Source organism: Lipotes vexillifer, unplaced genomic scaffold, assembly GCF_000442215.2.
Source record: "Lipotes vexillifer unplaced genomic scaffold, Lipotes_vexillifer_v1.1 scaffold988, whole genome shotgun sequence".
Lineage (NCBI taxonomy): Eukaryota > Metazoa > Chordata > Mammalia > Artiodactyla > Lipotidae > Lipotes > Lipotes vexillifer.
In genome coordinates, this window is record NW_006797916.1 from 2,224,444 (window position 1) to 2,241,692 (window position 17,249).

The window sequence follows — 17,249 nt, forward strand, 5'->3', positions numbered from 1 at the left end:
AAAAAAAAAAAAAAAAAAAAAAAAAAAAAAGAAAGAAAAAAAGAAAGCAGACACGCCTGCCTTTCCCTGGCCTGCTGGCTGTGCGACAGCAGCACGGGGTGGCCTCGCCTCCCCACAGGGGGACTGCTGCCCCGCAAGGACGGGCTCTCCGTTGCAGGTATTCTGGTATTTTAAGAGAAACCAGAAATATTGACTTTGGGGGTAAAATATCCCGATTTCTAAACATGTGTTCAAATTAAAACAAGAACAGGCTGTGGTGAGTCCCAGCCCCTCATCCCCAGTGGTCCTGGTCCATGAGCTGTCACAGCCTTGTCCTCACGACGCAGGGCTTGTGGGGGGCCCGGCGCTCCCCTGGCCCCAGGGTCAGGGCCCGTGCGTGCCCCCATCGTGGCCTCTCATCCCTTCTCTCTTCCAGCCCGAGTGAGAGGCTGGTGACACCAATGACCCCCCTGCAACCTGAACCAATGGCTTCCAGAGTGTCAAGGGACATTGCAGCTGCCCTCAGCTGGGTTTCTAAGTGAGGAAGTAGGTTTTTGCACTACCTGAGATGCACAGGGAGCTGCTCTGGACACAGGGACACTGGCTACGTACGGACAGGCCCGCTGCCCTGATGTCAACATGAAACCAGCAGCCTGAACAGTGCAGGAGGAACAGCCACAGGACCTGCTGGGAGAGGCCTGTAAGGACGCGGTTGTAGCGGTCCACGAGCAGGAGAGCACAGCCGGTCCAGCGGGAGAACGGGGCTGCAGAGCCTGCGAAGTCTACCGGCAGGGATGCTCCGCGGCCTCCAGCCCCCAGGGGCCCAGGGACTCGCCGCAACACCGGCACCTGGAAGGTGGGGGGAGGCAGAGCAAAGACGGATTAAAGATGGACCTGGGGGGTCTCCACTGAACCCTCATTTGCTAGGAGGCAAGAGAAGATGTTTTTATAAGATGAAGGAACTGCCTCAGGGACCCAGAGACGAGACAGGAGGAGCACAGGTGGAAAAGGGCTCCACGGAGCATCTTCTGAAGGGACAAGAGCCCAGCTGCTCTCGAATGCGTAGGACGGGGCATGGGGGCGGCTGGCTGACATACGCAGAGCCCAGCTGGTCCCGGAAGAGTTGGGCTGGTGGGCCTGAGGTGGGCCTGGACCACGCGGTTTACACCTGCAGGGTCGTGGGACAAGATGGCAGGGCTGGCCTGCAGCCCACTACCACTGGTCCCACCTGCCCTCCTCGCTCCGGGGTAGCGGCCCCGGGCCGGGTCTGAGCGAAGGCTGCCACCCACCAGGCTCAGGCAGGGGAGGAGCTGGGTGTGCAAACTACAGCCAGGTGAGGCGAAAGGTGGGGCTGACCAGTCCCGGGGATGCAGACCAGGGAGGTGGCCAAGGGGACTGAGGGTGGAAACCAGACACCTGAAGGAGAGTCACCAAAACCAGAACACGGGAAGCGAGGCTTAAGATGTGACGTAGGTTAGGGAGTGAATGAGGACAGAAGGTGGGGGAGGCGGGGGGAGAAGTCCAGGTGTGGCCGGCGTCCTGGGGGGTTGGCACTATCAGGGTGGCGGTGTGGGCCACACGAGCCAAGGTGGACACTGCCACCAGCACAGGTCAGAACCACCAAAGAGGCGTACTTAGCTGGGCACAGGCCCCTGGACAGAGGGTGGCAGGGTGTTTCGGCAAGAGCAGGTGGGGTGGGGTGAGAGCTGAGGGCCTCGCTCCCCGCCTCCAGGAGATTCAGCCCCACACGCGCTCATCAGCAGACTCGGCAGGGCCAGATGGTGCACACGAGGCCACGTGGAGCCTTCCCGAGCCGAGGTTCCTTGAGTCCTCAGGAAACAGAACCCCTCGCTCAGGTGTCGGCTGTCACTGAGCACGGAGCTCACATGTGATGAACACTGTCATCACACTAAGAAAGTGGAAGGGGCAGCAGTGTGTTTATAAGGCTGTATATTAAAAAAGACTAGAAAATTCTAAGATGACTCTTCTTTTAAAAGCCAGAAGAAACACTGTGAGTAGAAATGGAGCGCTTGCTTGGAAAGGAAGGAGCACGCTGTTAAATAAACGTCAGGGGACTCCTGGTGCGGCCCGAGTGCATGGTTACAACCCAGAAGGTCCAACACCTGGCTCTGCTCCGAGAAACACTCCAGATCCAGTCCTCCTGGCTTGCTGTCACTTGCTCTTAATCGTAATGAGTTTCAATGTGGACAAGGACAGCAGTCGACAGCTGGGTGTGGGCAGGTCCCCGAAGCCTGGCTGCCCTGTCCTGCCCCCACCCGGAGCTGCCACCACTGGGGAGCCACTGTCAGCTCCTTGTTTGCACTGAAGTGTTGCAGCGCAGAAAGACCAACAGGATTCTTCTAAAATCCAAATGTCAAGTGACATGAGCCTATACATATGCCAGAGTCCATCCAACTATACCCTTGAGATTTGAGAATTTAGCTCTATGTAAGTTATGCTTCGTTGGAGAAACAAAAATAAAATGAATTTAAAAGTCAAACAAACGAGAAGCATAATAAATAGGAAATCTAGCCTACTTGCCCCTTTCAACCTCTTCAAACAAACCAGACAGGCTTTTCTATGCATTTTTTTTCCTGATTTCATTTTTCTTTTATTAAGATCTCAACCAAAATGCAAAAACAAAAATTTAAATTTTCTCCAAGAAATTTAAATTTTCATTTTTTTTGGCTCAAGACAGTGAAAGCAGGCTTACCCATCCCTAAGTTTTCCACCCTCCGGACACCGTCAAGGTTCTTCAAGGTTGTTTTCTGCCAATACACGGGAAATGTTTGCACCTGGCTGTTAGCAGCTCGGCAGGAAGTGACTGCCAAACCTGAAGGATGCATTCTGGGAACTGTAGTTCCATGATAAAAGGGGATTCCTCAGGAGAAAGTGGAAGACAAGGACAGACCAGAGATGACCAAATCTTAGAGCTGAGAGGGGCTTTGGAGGTCAAGGTGAATTTATGAAAGTCAGGCCAGAGGGGCGAACCGCGTGGAGCAGTGAGGAGTGGGGCCTACACCCTCTGCTGCTCCCACAGGGGACTGCCCTGTTCAACAGGGCAAGCACATGGGCCAAGCACGCAGCAAAGGCTCTTTCTGGAACACGCACTCTGGAAACTCCTGCCGCGTCCCCTTCTGTGTCTCCTGGCAAATGTGTCAGCAGACAGGCCCAGGACCCCCAGGGCAGGAAATGAGCACACCCGTCCATTGGGACCTAGGGACGGACGCCTTCCTGGTGCCACCCACGCCCACATCGCTTTGTGTTGATGCCAGCGTTCCCGCCAGGGCACAGAGAAAATGACGTCAACTGCACACACATAGGGTGCAGATGCCAGGTGGCCCAGCCAGCGCTGGCTGTCCCAGGCAGAGAGGGCATACACGCGGCACACATGGTCCAGCTGGTTCCCACTGAATAGGCACCCCAGGGGAAGCTGTTCTTTTAAAATGATGGCAAAGCCCTCACCTCATCACCCAGGAAATGGAAAGGCACCCATGCACACAGGGGGAAAAAGGAAATGACAGAAAATTGAGCATATTTTCTATAAAATACAAAAGACATAAAAAGAGATCAAATTATTATTATTTGCGGATAAATGTTATGGTTGGTTATCTAGTTAATCCAAAAGTCTCAACTGAGAAACTATTAGAATTAATAAGTGAATTTGTTAAGGTGGCAGTTACTAAAATGGGCAGCTTTCCCGCAAATTAAACTCAACAGGGGAGGGGCCGCCATCTTCCACTCTGACACGTAGAGCTTAGAAGTCATAACTCCTGTCTTTACAAGAAAAACACTGAAAGAACTGAAAATTAATGACTGTCCTTGGACCCATCAGAGAAGTGCGGCCACAGATGTCTCCCCCAAACCTGCAGAAATGTGCTCACCTGGAGCAGAAGCTGGCAGGAACCCTGGACTGGACGCCGGGCTGAGTGCGCAAGACTGAGAGAGTAAGCATCTGCGGGGCCACAGTCCTGCAGGCCCCACGCTTTCATGGGGTTCATTTCCAGAAACCCACCAAGTTCTCATCACAAAAAGCCAAGAAAAAAATCACCTGGGTCCCTGGCAGGGGTAGGGTAAGGGAACCATGTTGAAATAAGCCCAGAGCACATTCTCCAAAACAAAGTCCTGTTCTGCAGTGAAAAGACTCCACCAGAGCTTGATCCCACCTCGGGGAAGGGCTCTTCCCCACTTGGCCCCTCTGGCCTTCCGTCTTACCCCAGGGAGGGGAAAGAAGGGGAAGAAACACTTATGAAGGTCACAGCCCAGGAATACAGGCCACTAAAAGGCTGAAATTTAATCCTAAGATAATAAAATGCTGCCCTTCCCCCACACCACTCCTCAGGGCTCCAGCATAACAACAGGATTACAGGGGAAAATGCCCCAAGGCATGGACTCTATGAAAAAAGTCTTCAGAGAAACCCAAAGACAACAGGGGAGACAAAAAACAAGGACTTGGAGGAATCTGAAGCCTTGGCACGTACAGCTGCAGCTGCAGGAGAGATGAGACGTGGCCCAATCGCTAGTCAGGTTATGGCGACACTTCAAGCCGAGAGCCGAGAGCCCATCTATGTCAGTTTCCACTGTGATACATACACCATATCCACCTTTCCAAAAAATTATACGGCATGCTAAAAAGGAAAAAAAAAAAAAAAAAAAAAAACAGCCTGAAGAGACAGAGCCTGACTCAGATATGGAAGAAATTCTGTAATTATCAGATTAATATGCTAAAGATGCTAATGGAAAAAGTGGACACCATGCAAGAAGAGATGAGTAACATCAGAGGAGAAAGGAAATGCAGACAAAGAATCAAAAACACTGATGGACAAGGCTGAGGAAAGAGTCAGGGAGTCTGAAGATATGTCCATGGAAACTTCCCCAACTGAAATGCAAACATGTGCAACATGTGCAACAATAAAAAAGTGATACATATGCATAATAGGAATAGAGAAAAAGAAAGGAGATAAAGAAATGTGTGAAGTAAAAAGAGCTGAGAATTTTTAAAAATTAATGACAGACACCAAACCACAGATCCAGGAAGCTCAGACAATACCAAGCAAAATAAATACCAAAAAATCTACATCTAGGCATATCATATTCAGACTGCAGAGAACCAAAGACAGAGAATCTTGAAAGAGGCCAGAGGGGAAAAAACCTCATCTACAGAGTTAAAACAATAACAATTAAAGTAGACTTCTCGTTAGAAGACCTGCAAGCAGGAAAAGTGTAGAGTCCTACATCCAGTCAAAGTATCCTTCAAAAGTAAAGAGGAAATAAAGACTTTTTCAAACAAAAACTGAGAGAATTCACTGCCAGCAGACATGCCCTGCATGAAATATTAAAAGTTCTTCAGGGACAAGGAAAATGATATAGGTCAGAAAACTCACATCTATATAAAGAAAAGAACATTGAAGAAGGAATAAATGAAGGTAAAAATAAAATGCTTTTTCTTATTCTTAATTGACACAATAGACAAAGGTTTGTTCAAACTTTCAGTAGTAACAGGGTGATTATAGCATAAGTATAAGTGAAATGAATGACAGCAATTTCATAAGGGACAGTCTGTTAAAGGCACCTGCACTACCCATGAAGCAGTGTAGTGTTATTTGAAAGTGGACACAGATTAGTTGTAAATGTATATTGCAGGGCTTCCCTGGTGGCGCAGTGGTTGGGAGTCCGCCTGCCGATGCGGGGGACGTGGGTTCGTGCCCCGGTCTGGGAGGATCCCACATGCCGTGGAGTGGCTGGGCCCGTGGGCCATGGCCGCTGGGCCTGCGCGTCCAGAGCCTGTGCTCCGCAACCGGAGAGGCCACAGCAGTGAGAGGCCCGTGTACCGCAAAAAAAAAAAAAAAAAAAAAGTATATTGCAAACTTTCAGACAACCACTAAAAAACTATTTTAAAAGAAGTGTTAATTGATATGCTAAGAAAGGAGAGAAAATGAAATCAAATAAAACGCTCAATTAAAAACAGAGTAGGCTGAAAAGTAGAGGAAGAAAACAAAAGAAGCAAATGGAAAGCAGTCACAAACATGACAGACATCAATCCAGCTGAAGCAATGACCAGTTTATATCTGAGTGGCCTAAGACCACCCATCAAAAGATGGAGACCATTAGAGCAGATTGAAAAAAAAAAAAGACCCACTATATGTTGTCTATAAGAGACCCACCTTAAATATAAAGACAGATTAAAAGTAAAGGGATGTAGAAAGATATATGATACTGACAAGAATCAAAAGACAGCTGGAATAGCTGGAAAGCAGACATTAGGACTAGAAAAATTACCAGGGGTGAAGAGCAGCAATAGTATATAATAACCAAGAGGCCAAGTCTCCAAGAAGATTAATAATCCTCAATGCTTATGTACCTAACAACAGAGCATCAAAATACATGAGACAAAGCCTGACAGAACTGCAAGGAGAAAAACACAAATCCACTATCACAGCTGGAGACTTCAACACACTACAAGGAAGGGACAGATCGAGCCGGCAGAAAATCAGCAAGGACACAGATGAACTCATCAATCAACTGAATATAACTGATCTCTATGGACCACTATGGTGGTTAATTTTAGGTGTCAACTTGACTGGGCTAAAAGGATGCCCAACTAGCTGGTAAAACATTTCAGCGGTGTCTGTGAAGGTGTTTCCAGAAGAGATTAGCATCTGAATTGGTGCACTGAGTAAAGCTGATGGCCCTCCCAATGTGGGTGGGCCTTGAGTGTCTCAACAGAATAAAAAGGCCGAAGAGGGGCAAACTTGCTCTCTGTTTGAGCTGGGGCACCATCTCCTGTCCTGGGGCCTTCAGATGGACCAGGACTTCCCTACCCGCTCCCAGGCCTTTGAACAGGGACTGAATTACTCCACCAGCTTTCCTAGCTCTCGAGCTTGCCATACATAATGGTGGGAGCCAATTCCTGTAATAAATTTCTGTGTACACACACACACACACACACACACTACTGGTTCTATTTCTCTAAAGATCCCTGACTAACCACTAGTTCAATCAACAACAGCAGGACACACATTTTGCTCAAGCTCAAGCTCACAAGAAACACTCACCATGACAGGCCACGTTCTGGGCCACAGAACACATCTTAACACATTTATCAGAACAGAAATCATATAAAATACGTTCTCAGACCACTGGAATTAAATCAGTAACAGCAAGGTACCTGAAACATTCCAAAATACTTGGAGATTAAACAAGACACTTCTAAGAACCAAGTGGGTCAAGAAGGAAGCCTCAAGAGAAATAAAAACACTTAAACTGAATGGAAATAAAAAGACAACTTATCAACATTTGTGGGACGCAGAAAAAGCAATACTTAGAGGGAAATGTATACTAGAAAAGTAGTATCTGAAATTAATAATCTAAGTTTTCATATTAGGAAAGTAGAGAAAGAAAAGCAATTAAATTAAAAGCAAGCAGAAGAAAAGGAAAAAAAATTAGAGCAGAACTAATGAAATTGAAAACAGGAAAAAAAAGAAAATCAACAAAATCCAAGATTGGTTTTTCAAAAAGATCAATAAAATTGATAAAACTCTAGCCTGGTTAACTAAGGAAAAAAAGAGAGAAGACAAAAATTACCAATATTATAAATAAAAGAGGAACATCACTACTATCCCATGGACATTAAAAGGTTAAAAAGGCATATTATGAACACTTTATGCCTACAAATTTGATAATTTAGGTGAAATGGATCAATTCCTTGAGAGACACATACTAGCAAAATTTATACCAGGAGAAATAGATAAATCTGAATAGGCCTGTATCTATTAGAGAAACTGAATCAATAATTAATAACCTTCTAAAACAGAAAGTACCAGGCCTAGATGGGTTTCTAGAATATTGGTGAATTCTACCAAACATTTAAGGAAAAAATTTTACCTATTCTTTACAATCTCTTCTGGAAGGCAGAAGCAGAGGGAATACCTCCTAAGTCATTCAATTGAGGCCAGCATCACCCTAATACCAAAACCAGACAGAGACATTACAAGAAAGGAAAACTACAAATATCTCTCATCAACATAGATGCAAAACTCCTTAACACGTGCAAATGGCATCTAACAACGTAAAAAAAAAAAATTATACACCATGACCATGTGAGTTTATTCCAGTATACAAGGCTGGTTCAGCACTCTAAAATCAGTTAATACACTCTGTCACGTCAACAGGCTAAAGAAGAAAACTCAAATGATCATATCAATGGATGCAGAAAAAGTGACAAAATCACTTTTCATGATAAAACTCACAATAAACTAGGAGTAAAGGGGAACTTCCTCAACTTGATAAAGAACATCTATTTAAAAAACCCTCCAGACGGGAATTCTCTGGCAGTCCAGTGGTTATGACTCCGTGCTTTCACTGCTGAGGGGAGGGTGCAGATTCAATCCCTGGTCAGAGAACTAAGATCATGCAAGCTGCATGGCGTGGCCAAAAAACCCCCCCAAAACCAAAAAAGTGCTACAGTTAATGCCACACTCATGGTGAGAAACTCAAAGCTTCCCTACGAAGATCAGAAAGAAGGCGAGGATGCCCCCTCCCCACTCACACAATGAACTGGAAGTCCCAGCTGATGCTACAAGAGAACAAAAGGAAATTAAAGGTACACAGAGTGAAACAGAAAAATAAAACTGTCTTTGTTCTCAGATGACATGACCGTCTATGTAGAAAATCCTAAAGGATCCACAAAAAAACTATTGGAGTTAATCAGCAATTATAGCAAGGTTGCAGGATATAATGCTAATGTACTAAAGTCAATTGTTTCCCTATATACTAGCAATAAACAACTGGAATTTGAAATAAAAAAAACAATAACATATATAATTGAGCCAAAAAAAGAAGGAAATATTTAAGCACAAATCTAACAGAATATGTAAAGATTTATGAAGAAAACTACAAAACTGATGAAAGAAATAAAAGAAGATCTAAATAAATGGGTGGATATTCTATGTTCTTAGATTGGAAGATTCAATATTGTTAAGATGGTCAGTTCTGCCCAACTTGATCTATTGATTCAACATAATCCCAATCAAAATCTCATCAATCATTTTGTGGATACTGACAAATGGGTTCTAAAGTTCCTATGGAGAGGCAAAAGGTCCTGAATAGCCAGCACAACATTGATGGAAAAGAACAAAGTTCCAGAACTCACAGTACCCTATTTCAAGACCCCTTATAGAGCTACAATCATCAATAAAATGTGGTACTGGCAAAAGAACAGATACATCAATCAGTGGAACAAAACAGAGTTCAGAACTAGACCACCACAAACAGAGGCAACTGATTTTTTAGAGGAGCAAAGACAATACAACAGAGAAGGAACAGTCTATTCAACAAACGGTGCTGAAACTGGATGACTAGACTGAAAAAAAGCATCTAGACACAGAACTTACACCTTTTACAAAAATTAACTCAAGATGGATCACAGGCCTCAACGTAAAACGTTAAAGTGCAAAACTTAAAAGAGACACAGGAGAAAATCTACGTGACCTTATTTGGCAATGGGTTTTTAGATACAACACCAAAAGCACAATCGATGTAAGAAAAAAACTGATAAGGACTTTATTAAACTTAAAAATTTCTGTTTTGCAAGATGCTGTTAAGAGAATAAAATAAAAAGAGAATAAAAAGACAAGCTACAGACTGGGAGGCTATATTAGCCACCCCCTACCAACCCCTCCAACACCCCCCATCCTACCTAAAAGCTTCCTGCCTCCTTCTTTGGACCCTAGTTTTAGAAAAATTCATGTTCCTAACCCATGTTTGTTTTTTTTCCTACCATTTCTATCTCATACATTTTCATATATTTAACTTTATTACATAAAGAAGTAAAACAAAAAAGGACTTGTATTCAAAATACACAAAGAACTCTTAAAACAATAATAAAACAACCTAATTTAAAAATAGGAAAAAAAAAGGAGAACCATCTTTGAAAAGATGAACAAATTCAACAAACCTCTAGCTAGATGGACGAAGAAAAAAAGAGAGAAGACTCAAATTACTAAAAATAGAAATGAAAGTAGGGATATTGCTTCTAATTCTACAGAAATAAAAAGGACTCTGAAAGGACTATGGACAATTGCATGCCAACAAACTGGATAACCTAGATGAAATGGACAAATTCCTAGAAACACAAAACCTACTAAGACTCAATCACAAACAAACAGAAAAGCTGAATACACCTACAACTAGTAAGGAGACTGAATTAGTAATCAAAAACCTCCTGACAAAGATGAGCCCTGGACCTGATGGCTTCACTGGTGAATTCTACTGAACATTTTAAGAAGAACTAACAACAATCCTTCTCAGACGTTTCCAAAAAAATTGAAGAGGAGGAAACATTTCTAACTCATTGTATTGAGGCCTGAATAACCCTGATACCAATGCCAGACAAAGATACTCCAAGGAAAGAAAACTACAGGCCAATATCCCTTCTGAACACTGATGCAAAAATCCTCAACAAAATACTAGCAAACTGAAGTTAGCACCATATTAAAGAATTACATACCGTGACTATATGGGATTTATTCCTGGAATGCAAGGATAGTTCAACATACAAATATCGATCAGTGTAATATGCCACACCAACAAAATGAAGGGAAAAGAGCACATGATCATCTCGATGCAGAAAAAGCATTTGAAAAAATTCAACACTCTTCCATGACAAAAACACTCAACAAAGTAGGGATAGAAGAAAACTATCTCAACACTATACAAGTCATATATGAAAAGCCCATAGCAAACATAATACTCGATGATGAAAGACTGAAGCTTTTCCTCGAAGATCAGGAACAAGGCGAGGCTGCCCACCTCACCTCTCCTATTCAACATAGTACTCGAAGTTCTAGCCAGAGCAATTAGGCAAGAAAAAGAAATAAAAGGAATCCAAATTGGAAAGGAAGAAGTAAAATTATCTGAGATGACATGACCTCATATGTAGAAAATCCTAAACACTGCACAAAAAAGCTATTAGGTTATAGGTCATATAACTCAATATCAAAAAACAAACAGCCCAATCCAAAAATGGGCAGAATGCCTAAAAAGACATTTCTCCAAAGAAGACATACAAATGGCCAACAGGCACATGAAAAGGTGCTCAACACTGCTAATTATTAGAGAAATGCAAATCAAAACCACGATGAGGTATCACCTCACACTGGTCAGAATGGCCATCATCAAAAACTCTGTGAATAATAAATGCTGGAGACTGTGGGGAGAAAAGGGAACCCTCCTGCACTGTCGGTGGGAATACATATTGGTGTAGCCACCATGGAAAACAATATGGAGGTTCCTTAAAAAACTAAAAATAGAGCGACCATAGGATCCAGCAATCCCACTCCCTGGCATATATCTGGAAAAGATGAAAACTCTAATTCAAAAGGATACATGCACCCTAATGTTCACAGCAGCCCTATTTACAATAGCCAAGACATGGAAACAACCCAAGTACCTATCAGCAGACAATTGGTTTAAAAAGAAATGTGGTATATATGTACACAATGGAATATCACTTGTCCATAAAAAAGAATGAAATACTGCCATTTGCAGCAACATGGATGGACCAAGAAAATAACAAAATAAGTGAAGTCAGACAGAGAAAGACAAATATTATATGATATTACTTACGTGTGGAATCTAAAAAATAATAGAAATGAATCTATATACAAAATAGAAACAGGGCTTCCCTGGTGGCACAGTGGTTGAGAGTCCGCCTGCTGATGCGGGGGACACGGGTTTGTGCCCCGGTCCGGGAAGATCCCACATGCCGTGGAGCGGCTGGGCCTGGGAGTCACGGCCGCTGAGCCTGCACGTCCGGAGCCTGTGCTCCGCAACAGGAGAGGCCACCACAGTGAGAGGCCCGCGTACCGCAAAAAAAAAAAAAAAAAAAAAAAAGAAACAGACTCACAGACATAGAAAGCAAACTTCTGGTTATCAAAGGGGAAAGGGAGGGGAGGAGGGATAAATTAGGACTATGGGATTAACAGATATACGCTACTACATATAAAATAAATAAGCAACAAGGATTTACTGTAGAGCACAGGGAACTATATTCAATATCCTGTAACAACCTACATGGAAAATAATCTGAAAAAACAAAAGACTGAATCACTTTGCTCTGCACCTGAAACTAACACAATGTTGTAAAAATCAGCTATACTTCAATTAAAAACAAAACAAAACATCAATAAACCCATGGTGATTCATGGTGAGGCAGCTAAGGTAATTTGGTAATCCTTTAGGAAAAAAAAAGCTGTTGGATCTAATAAATGAATTCATCAAATTAGCAAGATACGAAAGTCAACACACAAACATCAGTTGCATTTCTATATACAAAACATGAACAATCTGAAAAGATTACAGAAACAATCCCATTTATAACAGCATCAAAAAGAATAAAATACTTTGAAATTAACTTAACCACGGAGGTGAAAGACTTGTACAATGAAAACTACAAAACACTTCAGAAAGCAGTTAAAGAAAACTTAAATTAATGGACACACATCCCATACTCATGGACTGTAAGGCTTCATATTGTTAAACTGTCAATATTAACCAAAGCAATCTACAGATTCAGTGCTCTCTCTCTCAAAATACCAATGTTTTTTGCAGAAATAAAAAAACCCATCCTAAAATTCATATGGAATCTCAAAGGACTGAGAATAGCCACAACAATCCTGAAAAGGAACAAAACTGGAGAACTCACATTTCCTGATTTCAAAACTTACTATAGTAATTCAAAACAGTGTGATATTGGCATGAAGATGTATATAAACCAGCGGAACAGAACAGAGGATCCAGAAATAAACCCCCACATATATGGTCAAATGATTTTTGACAAGAGTGCTAAGACCATTCAGTGGAGAAAGGACAGTGTTTTCAACAAACGGTCCTGGGAAAGCTGGACATCCACGTGCCAGAGAACGAAGGTGGGCTCTAACTGGTTAGGTATACGGCTATCTAACACCATATGTAAAAACTAACTCAAAACGGATGAAGGACCTAAACGTAAGATCTAAAGTAATAAAACTCTTAGAAGAAAACATAGGATGAAAGCTTCACAACACTGGACTTGACAATGATTTCTGGGATATGACAACAAAGGTACAGGTAACAAAAGAAAAAATAGACAAACTGGACTTTAAGAAAATTGTTATAATTTGTATATCAAAAGGCAATATCCACACGGTAAAAAGGCAACCTACAGAATGGGAGAAAATATTTGCAAATCATATTTCTGATATGAGATCAATATCTAGACTATATAGAGAACTCCTAAAACTAAACAACAAAAAAAACCCCAAATAACCTGACTGAAAAATGGGCAAAGGACTTGAACAGACACTTCTCCAAAGAAGACATACGAATGGCCAATATACACATGAAAAGATGCTCAGTGTGACTGATCGTTAGGGAGATGCAAACGAAAACCACGGTGAGACGAGACCGCCCCACACCCGTGAGGATGGCTGTTATCAAAAACACAGAAAACACGTGTTGGTAAGGATGCCGAGAAACTGGAACTCTTGTGCACTGTCAGCAGGAATGTAAAATGGCGTTAACTGCTATGGAAAACAGTATGGCAGTTCCTCAAAAAAAGTGAAAACAGAATTACCAATATGATCCAGCAATTCCATTTCTACAGAACTACCATATGAACCAGCAATCCCACTTCTGGGTATACACCCGAAAGAACTGAAAGTCAGGTTTTGAAAAGTTACTTGAACACCCACATTCATAGCAGCATTATTCGTAATAGCCAGTGGGTGGAAGCAAGCCAATGTCCGTCGATGGATGAGTGGATAAACAAATTGTGGTCCATCCATACAATGGAAGAAAATTCTGCAGTATGCTACAATATGGATGTACGTTGTGGGCACTAGGCTAACTGAAACAGCTAATCACAGATGGACAAATACTATATGATTTCACTTAAATGCGTCAAAATCATGGAGACAGAAAGTAGAATGGTGGCTGCCAATGGCTAGGCGCAGGGAGAGGGAGAGTTATTGTTTAATTGGTATAGAGTTTCAGATTTACATGAGTTATGGGCATGGATGGTGGTGGCGGCTGCTCAACAACGTGAATGTATTTAATGCCACTGAACTGTACACTGACAAACTGTTAGGAAGATAAATTTTTTGTTATTTGTATTTTAACTCAATATAAGAAAAGGAACAACAACAAAAAAGAAATGAACTATCAAGCCATAAAACGACAGAGGAACCCTAAATATATACTAAGTGAAAGAAGCCAACCTGAAAAGGCTGCATACTGTAGTTCACAGCATCCATACATCCCAATCATGCGACATCCTAGAAAAGGCAAAACTACAGAAACAGTCTAAAGATCAGTGGCTGCCAAGGATTGGGAGGAAAGGCATGAACAGTGGACAGAGAGGTTTTTAGGGCAGTGAAACTACTCTATGATATTGTAATGAGGATACATGTGCTCATGTATCTGTCAAAACCCAAGTATAAGGCGTCCTGCTGGCTGACCTGCCCGAGTGTTTCCAGGGGTGCACAGACCCTGGCCGGGACTCAGACGCGTGCAGTGGTCGCCTTCCTCCCCAGGCCTTCAGTGGGGCAAGGCCGGTGCTCCTGTGTTTGTACTTGTTTGAAAGAGTCCTCTTTTTGTCCCTTCCCCAACCATGTTTTTCTTGCCCAGCAATGATTCATCTTCAATGGTTTGAAATCACAAAATTTCTACCCACCCAATCTTTTACTTCATTTTACTGAGTTGGTCTTAAATAAAATCCTCTTGAGATTTGTATCTTTGAAAGATACTCTGTTTTGTTAACAATAGTTTGTCAGTGAAAAAAAAAATCCAAGTATAGGACAGGAACCTAAATGTAAACTGTGGACTTAGTTAATCACAACGTATCTATATGGGTTCATAACTTGTAATGAATGAACCACACTAACACAAGTGGAAATGCAAGGTGTTAGTAGCAGGGGAAACTGTGGGGGAATTTCCTGTACTATCTGCTGAATTTTTCTGTAAATCTCAAACTTCCCTAAAAAAAAACTCTATTAATCAGACAATAATCAATGGAAGGTAGGGAGTAGGTAAAAATATAGATGAAACAAGAGTATCAGAATACTGATAAATGTTGAAGCTAGGGGGTAGGTACAAGGGGGTTATTATACTTTTCTGCTTAATTTGTACATGTTCAAGATTCCCACAATAAAAAGCTTTTAAGACTCCAGATTAGCTCAAGAACTGTCTGTATAATGAATAAAAGAGCGGGAAGAAAACATATTTTTGAAGCAAGTATTAAATTAAAACTGAGGGCACGGCTGAATCACACTCGATAGTGGACATCCTTGTCACATCAGGGACATTCACAGGTCAGTGGGCAAGGCGGGAATGGCACGGGAAGGACAGAGAGGGGATGAACGCGGAAAGATGTGCATCCTCACTGGTTCACAGAAAGGCCAGCCACGCGGCCTGGTGCGGCATGACGCCTGGACTCAGCACGGGCTCAGGGACAGAGCACCCCATCCTGTGGGAATGCCACTCAGCACCAGCTTTCTGGAGGGCAAACTTCCCAGAGCCCGGAACCTGCAGGTCCACTGGCCGGGCTTCTCTGCTTCAGCGATTCTGTCCAAAAAAATGGGACTGGCTGCAGGTCAGGGACTGAATAAACATGTGCACAGTCCTTTCAACACACCCTATAAAATCATCAGAAGGTTCCTTCACCGATGAATGAAGTCGTAAGCACACTGGGAACGGTTGAGGGAGCAGACGCCAAGGAGAGCCACAGGCGGGGACCGTGGCTCCGAGCGAGGCCCTGCGTGGCCTCTCTCCCTCCCATCCCTCCCACTGCCCCTGGCCCAGCTCTTCCTGCAGCCTCTCCCTCCACCCCAGGGAGCCCAGGAGCAGAGGGGCAGCACCCACCCCCACCCCCTCCTCAGGGCCCAGTGCGCTCCTGTCTGTCCTCACGGCTCTCCCTGTCCATCTGGGCCCCAGCAGACACCTGCTCCCTCGTCCGCATCTGACACACACAACTTCCCCGTGGAGTCGTGTTCCCTTCTGGCTACTGCCCACTGTCCCCACAGCTCGACCTCTTAAAGTGCCTGGTCCCCAGCCACCCTCACCGGCCCCTCCCTTCACTGGCTCTACACCCAGCTCCATTCCCACCACTCCAAGGAGACTGTGGTCACCAGTGACCCCATGTGGCCGAGTCAGCCATCCTTTCTCCATTCTGATCAGAGCTGCGGCAGCCCAGCAAAGCACCGCCCTTTCTACAATACCTTTTTCTCCCCCCTCTGCAGGCACACACAAGCAACGTCAAGAGGCTGGGTGCTGGCTCTCTGGCATCAGCACCTGTGAGGCATCTCAAACTCGATTCCTCTCAAAGCTTCTCTGTCATGTGAGTTCCCCCCAAATCATTAACTATTTATCCAAAAGAGGGAAAAATTGGTAACGATAAATCATGGTGAATAAAGTAACCAATACCACGTGTACGTGCATCTACTGGGGAGATGAGGATTTGGAGCTCAGATCAGAGACGACCCACACGGGGGGAGGGACGGGGGGGAGGGACGGGGGCTGGGAAGGGGCACAGGAGCCCCTCAACTCAAGCATTTACAGGAAGACAGGATGAAGGCTGACAGACACCCATCAGAATAGAAAAAGAAACAACGAGAAAGCCTAACAAATTAAAAAATAAAATAAAGAGTCAGGCCCAAGTTTCAATTTATCTATAATCCCACTTGTAAACGGATTACTTTATATAAGGCTCTCAGATTGAGCTAAAATATAGCTACAAAATAAAGGGATATAAAAAGGTTGAAAATAAGGAGACAAGTGAAACTTTAAATGGGACAAAATAGGCTTTTCTGTTTGGTAACACGGAGGCATACTCACGTATCTAATAACACGGTCTGTAAATACAGTTAAACTGAACAGACATTCAAGAAGCAATGGCACCTCAGGAATCACAGTGACAGACCTACCTCACCTCTTAAAAATCAACAGGTCAGTGGATACAGTAAGTTAGGAAACAGATCAGTTGACCAGTAAAATAAGCTAGATCCAGCCTCAGCCAGACAGAACAATGTAACCAATCGATGGACGGGACACCTTCTTCTCAAGCTGTAAGGAAACAGTCACAAACAAAGAGCGTCTGAGCCACAATGAAACCTCAGAAGATTCTATAAAGCAAGTATCTTTAAGTCACTGAACCTTAACAATAACACAAAAAATTAACTCCCTTCCCCCAATCCGTCCACTTGAAAACCACAACACCCTCCTAAACAACTCAAGTT

The 17,249-nt window shown here is 43.5% G+C and overlaps 1 protein-coding gene across 3 annotated transcripts in view; it reads right to left on the reverse strand.

Moving 5' to 3' along the window:
* Nucleotides 1-17,249, reverse strand: part of THAP4 (THAP domain containing 4) — a 42,377-nt gene that overhangs the window by 20,186 nt on the left and 4,942 nt on the right. The window contains exon 1 of one of the 3 annotated variants that reach the window (XM_007469960.1): nucleotides 2,693-2,774. The exons of 1 other annotated variant lie outside the window; for it this stretch is intronic. In XM_007469960.1, coding sequence (XP_007470022.1) covers nucleotides 2,693-2,696 — 4 coding nt within the window. In that variant the 5' untranslated portion in view covers nucleotides 2,697-2,774. Of the gene's footprint in view, nucleotides 1-2,692; nucleotides 2,800-17,249 lie in introns of those variants that run through there. One more of the 3 variants, XM_007469961.1, reaches the window with a different exon arrangement.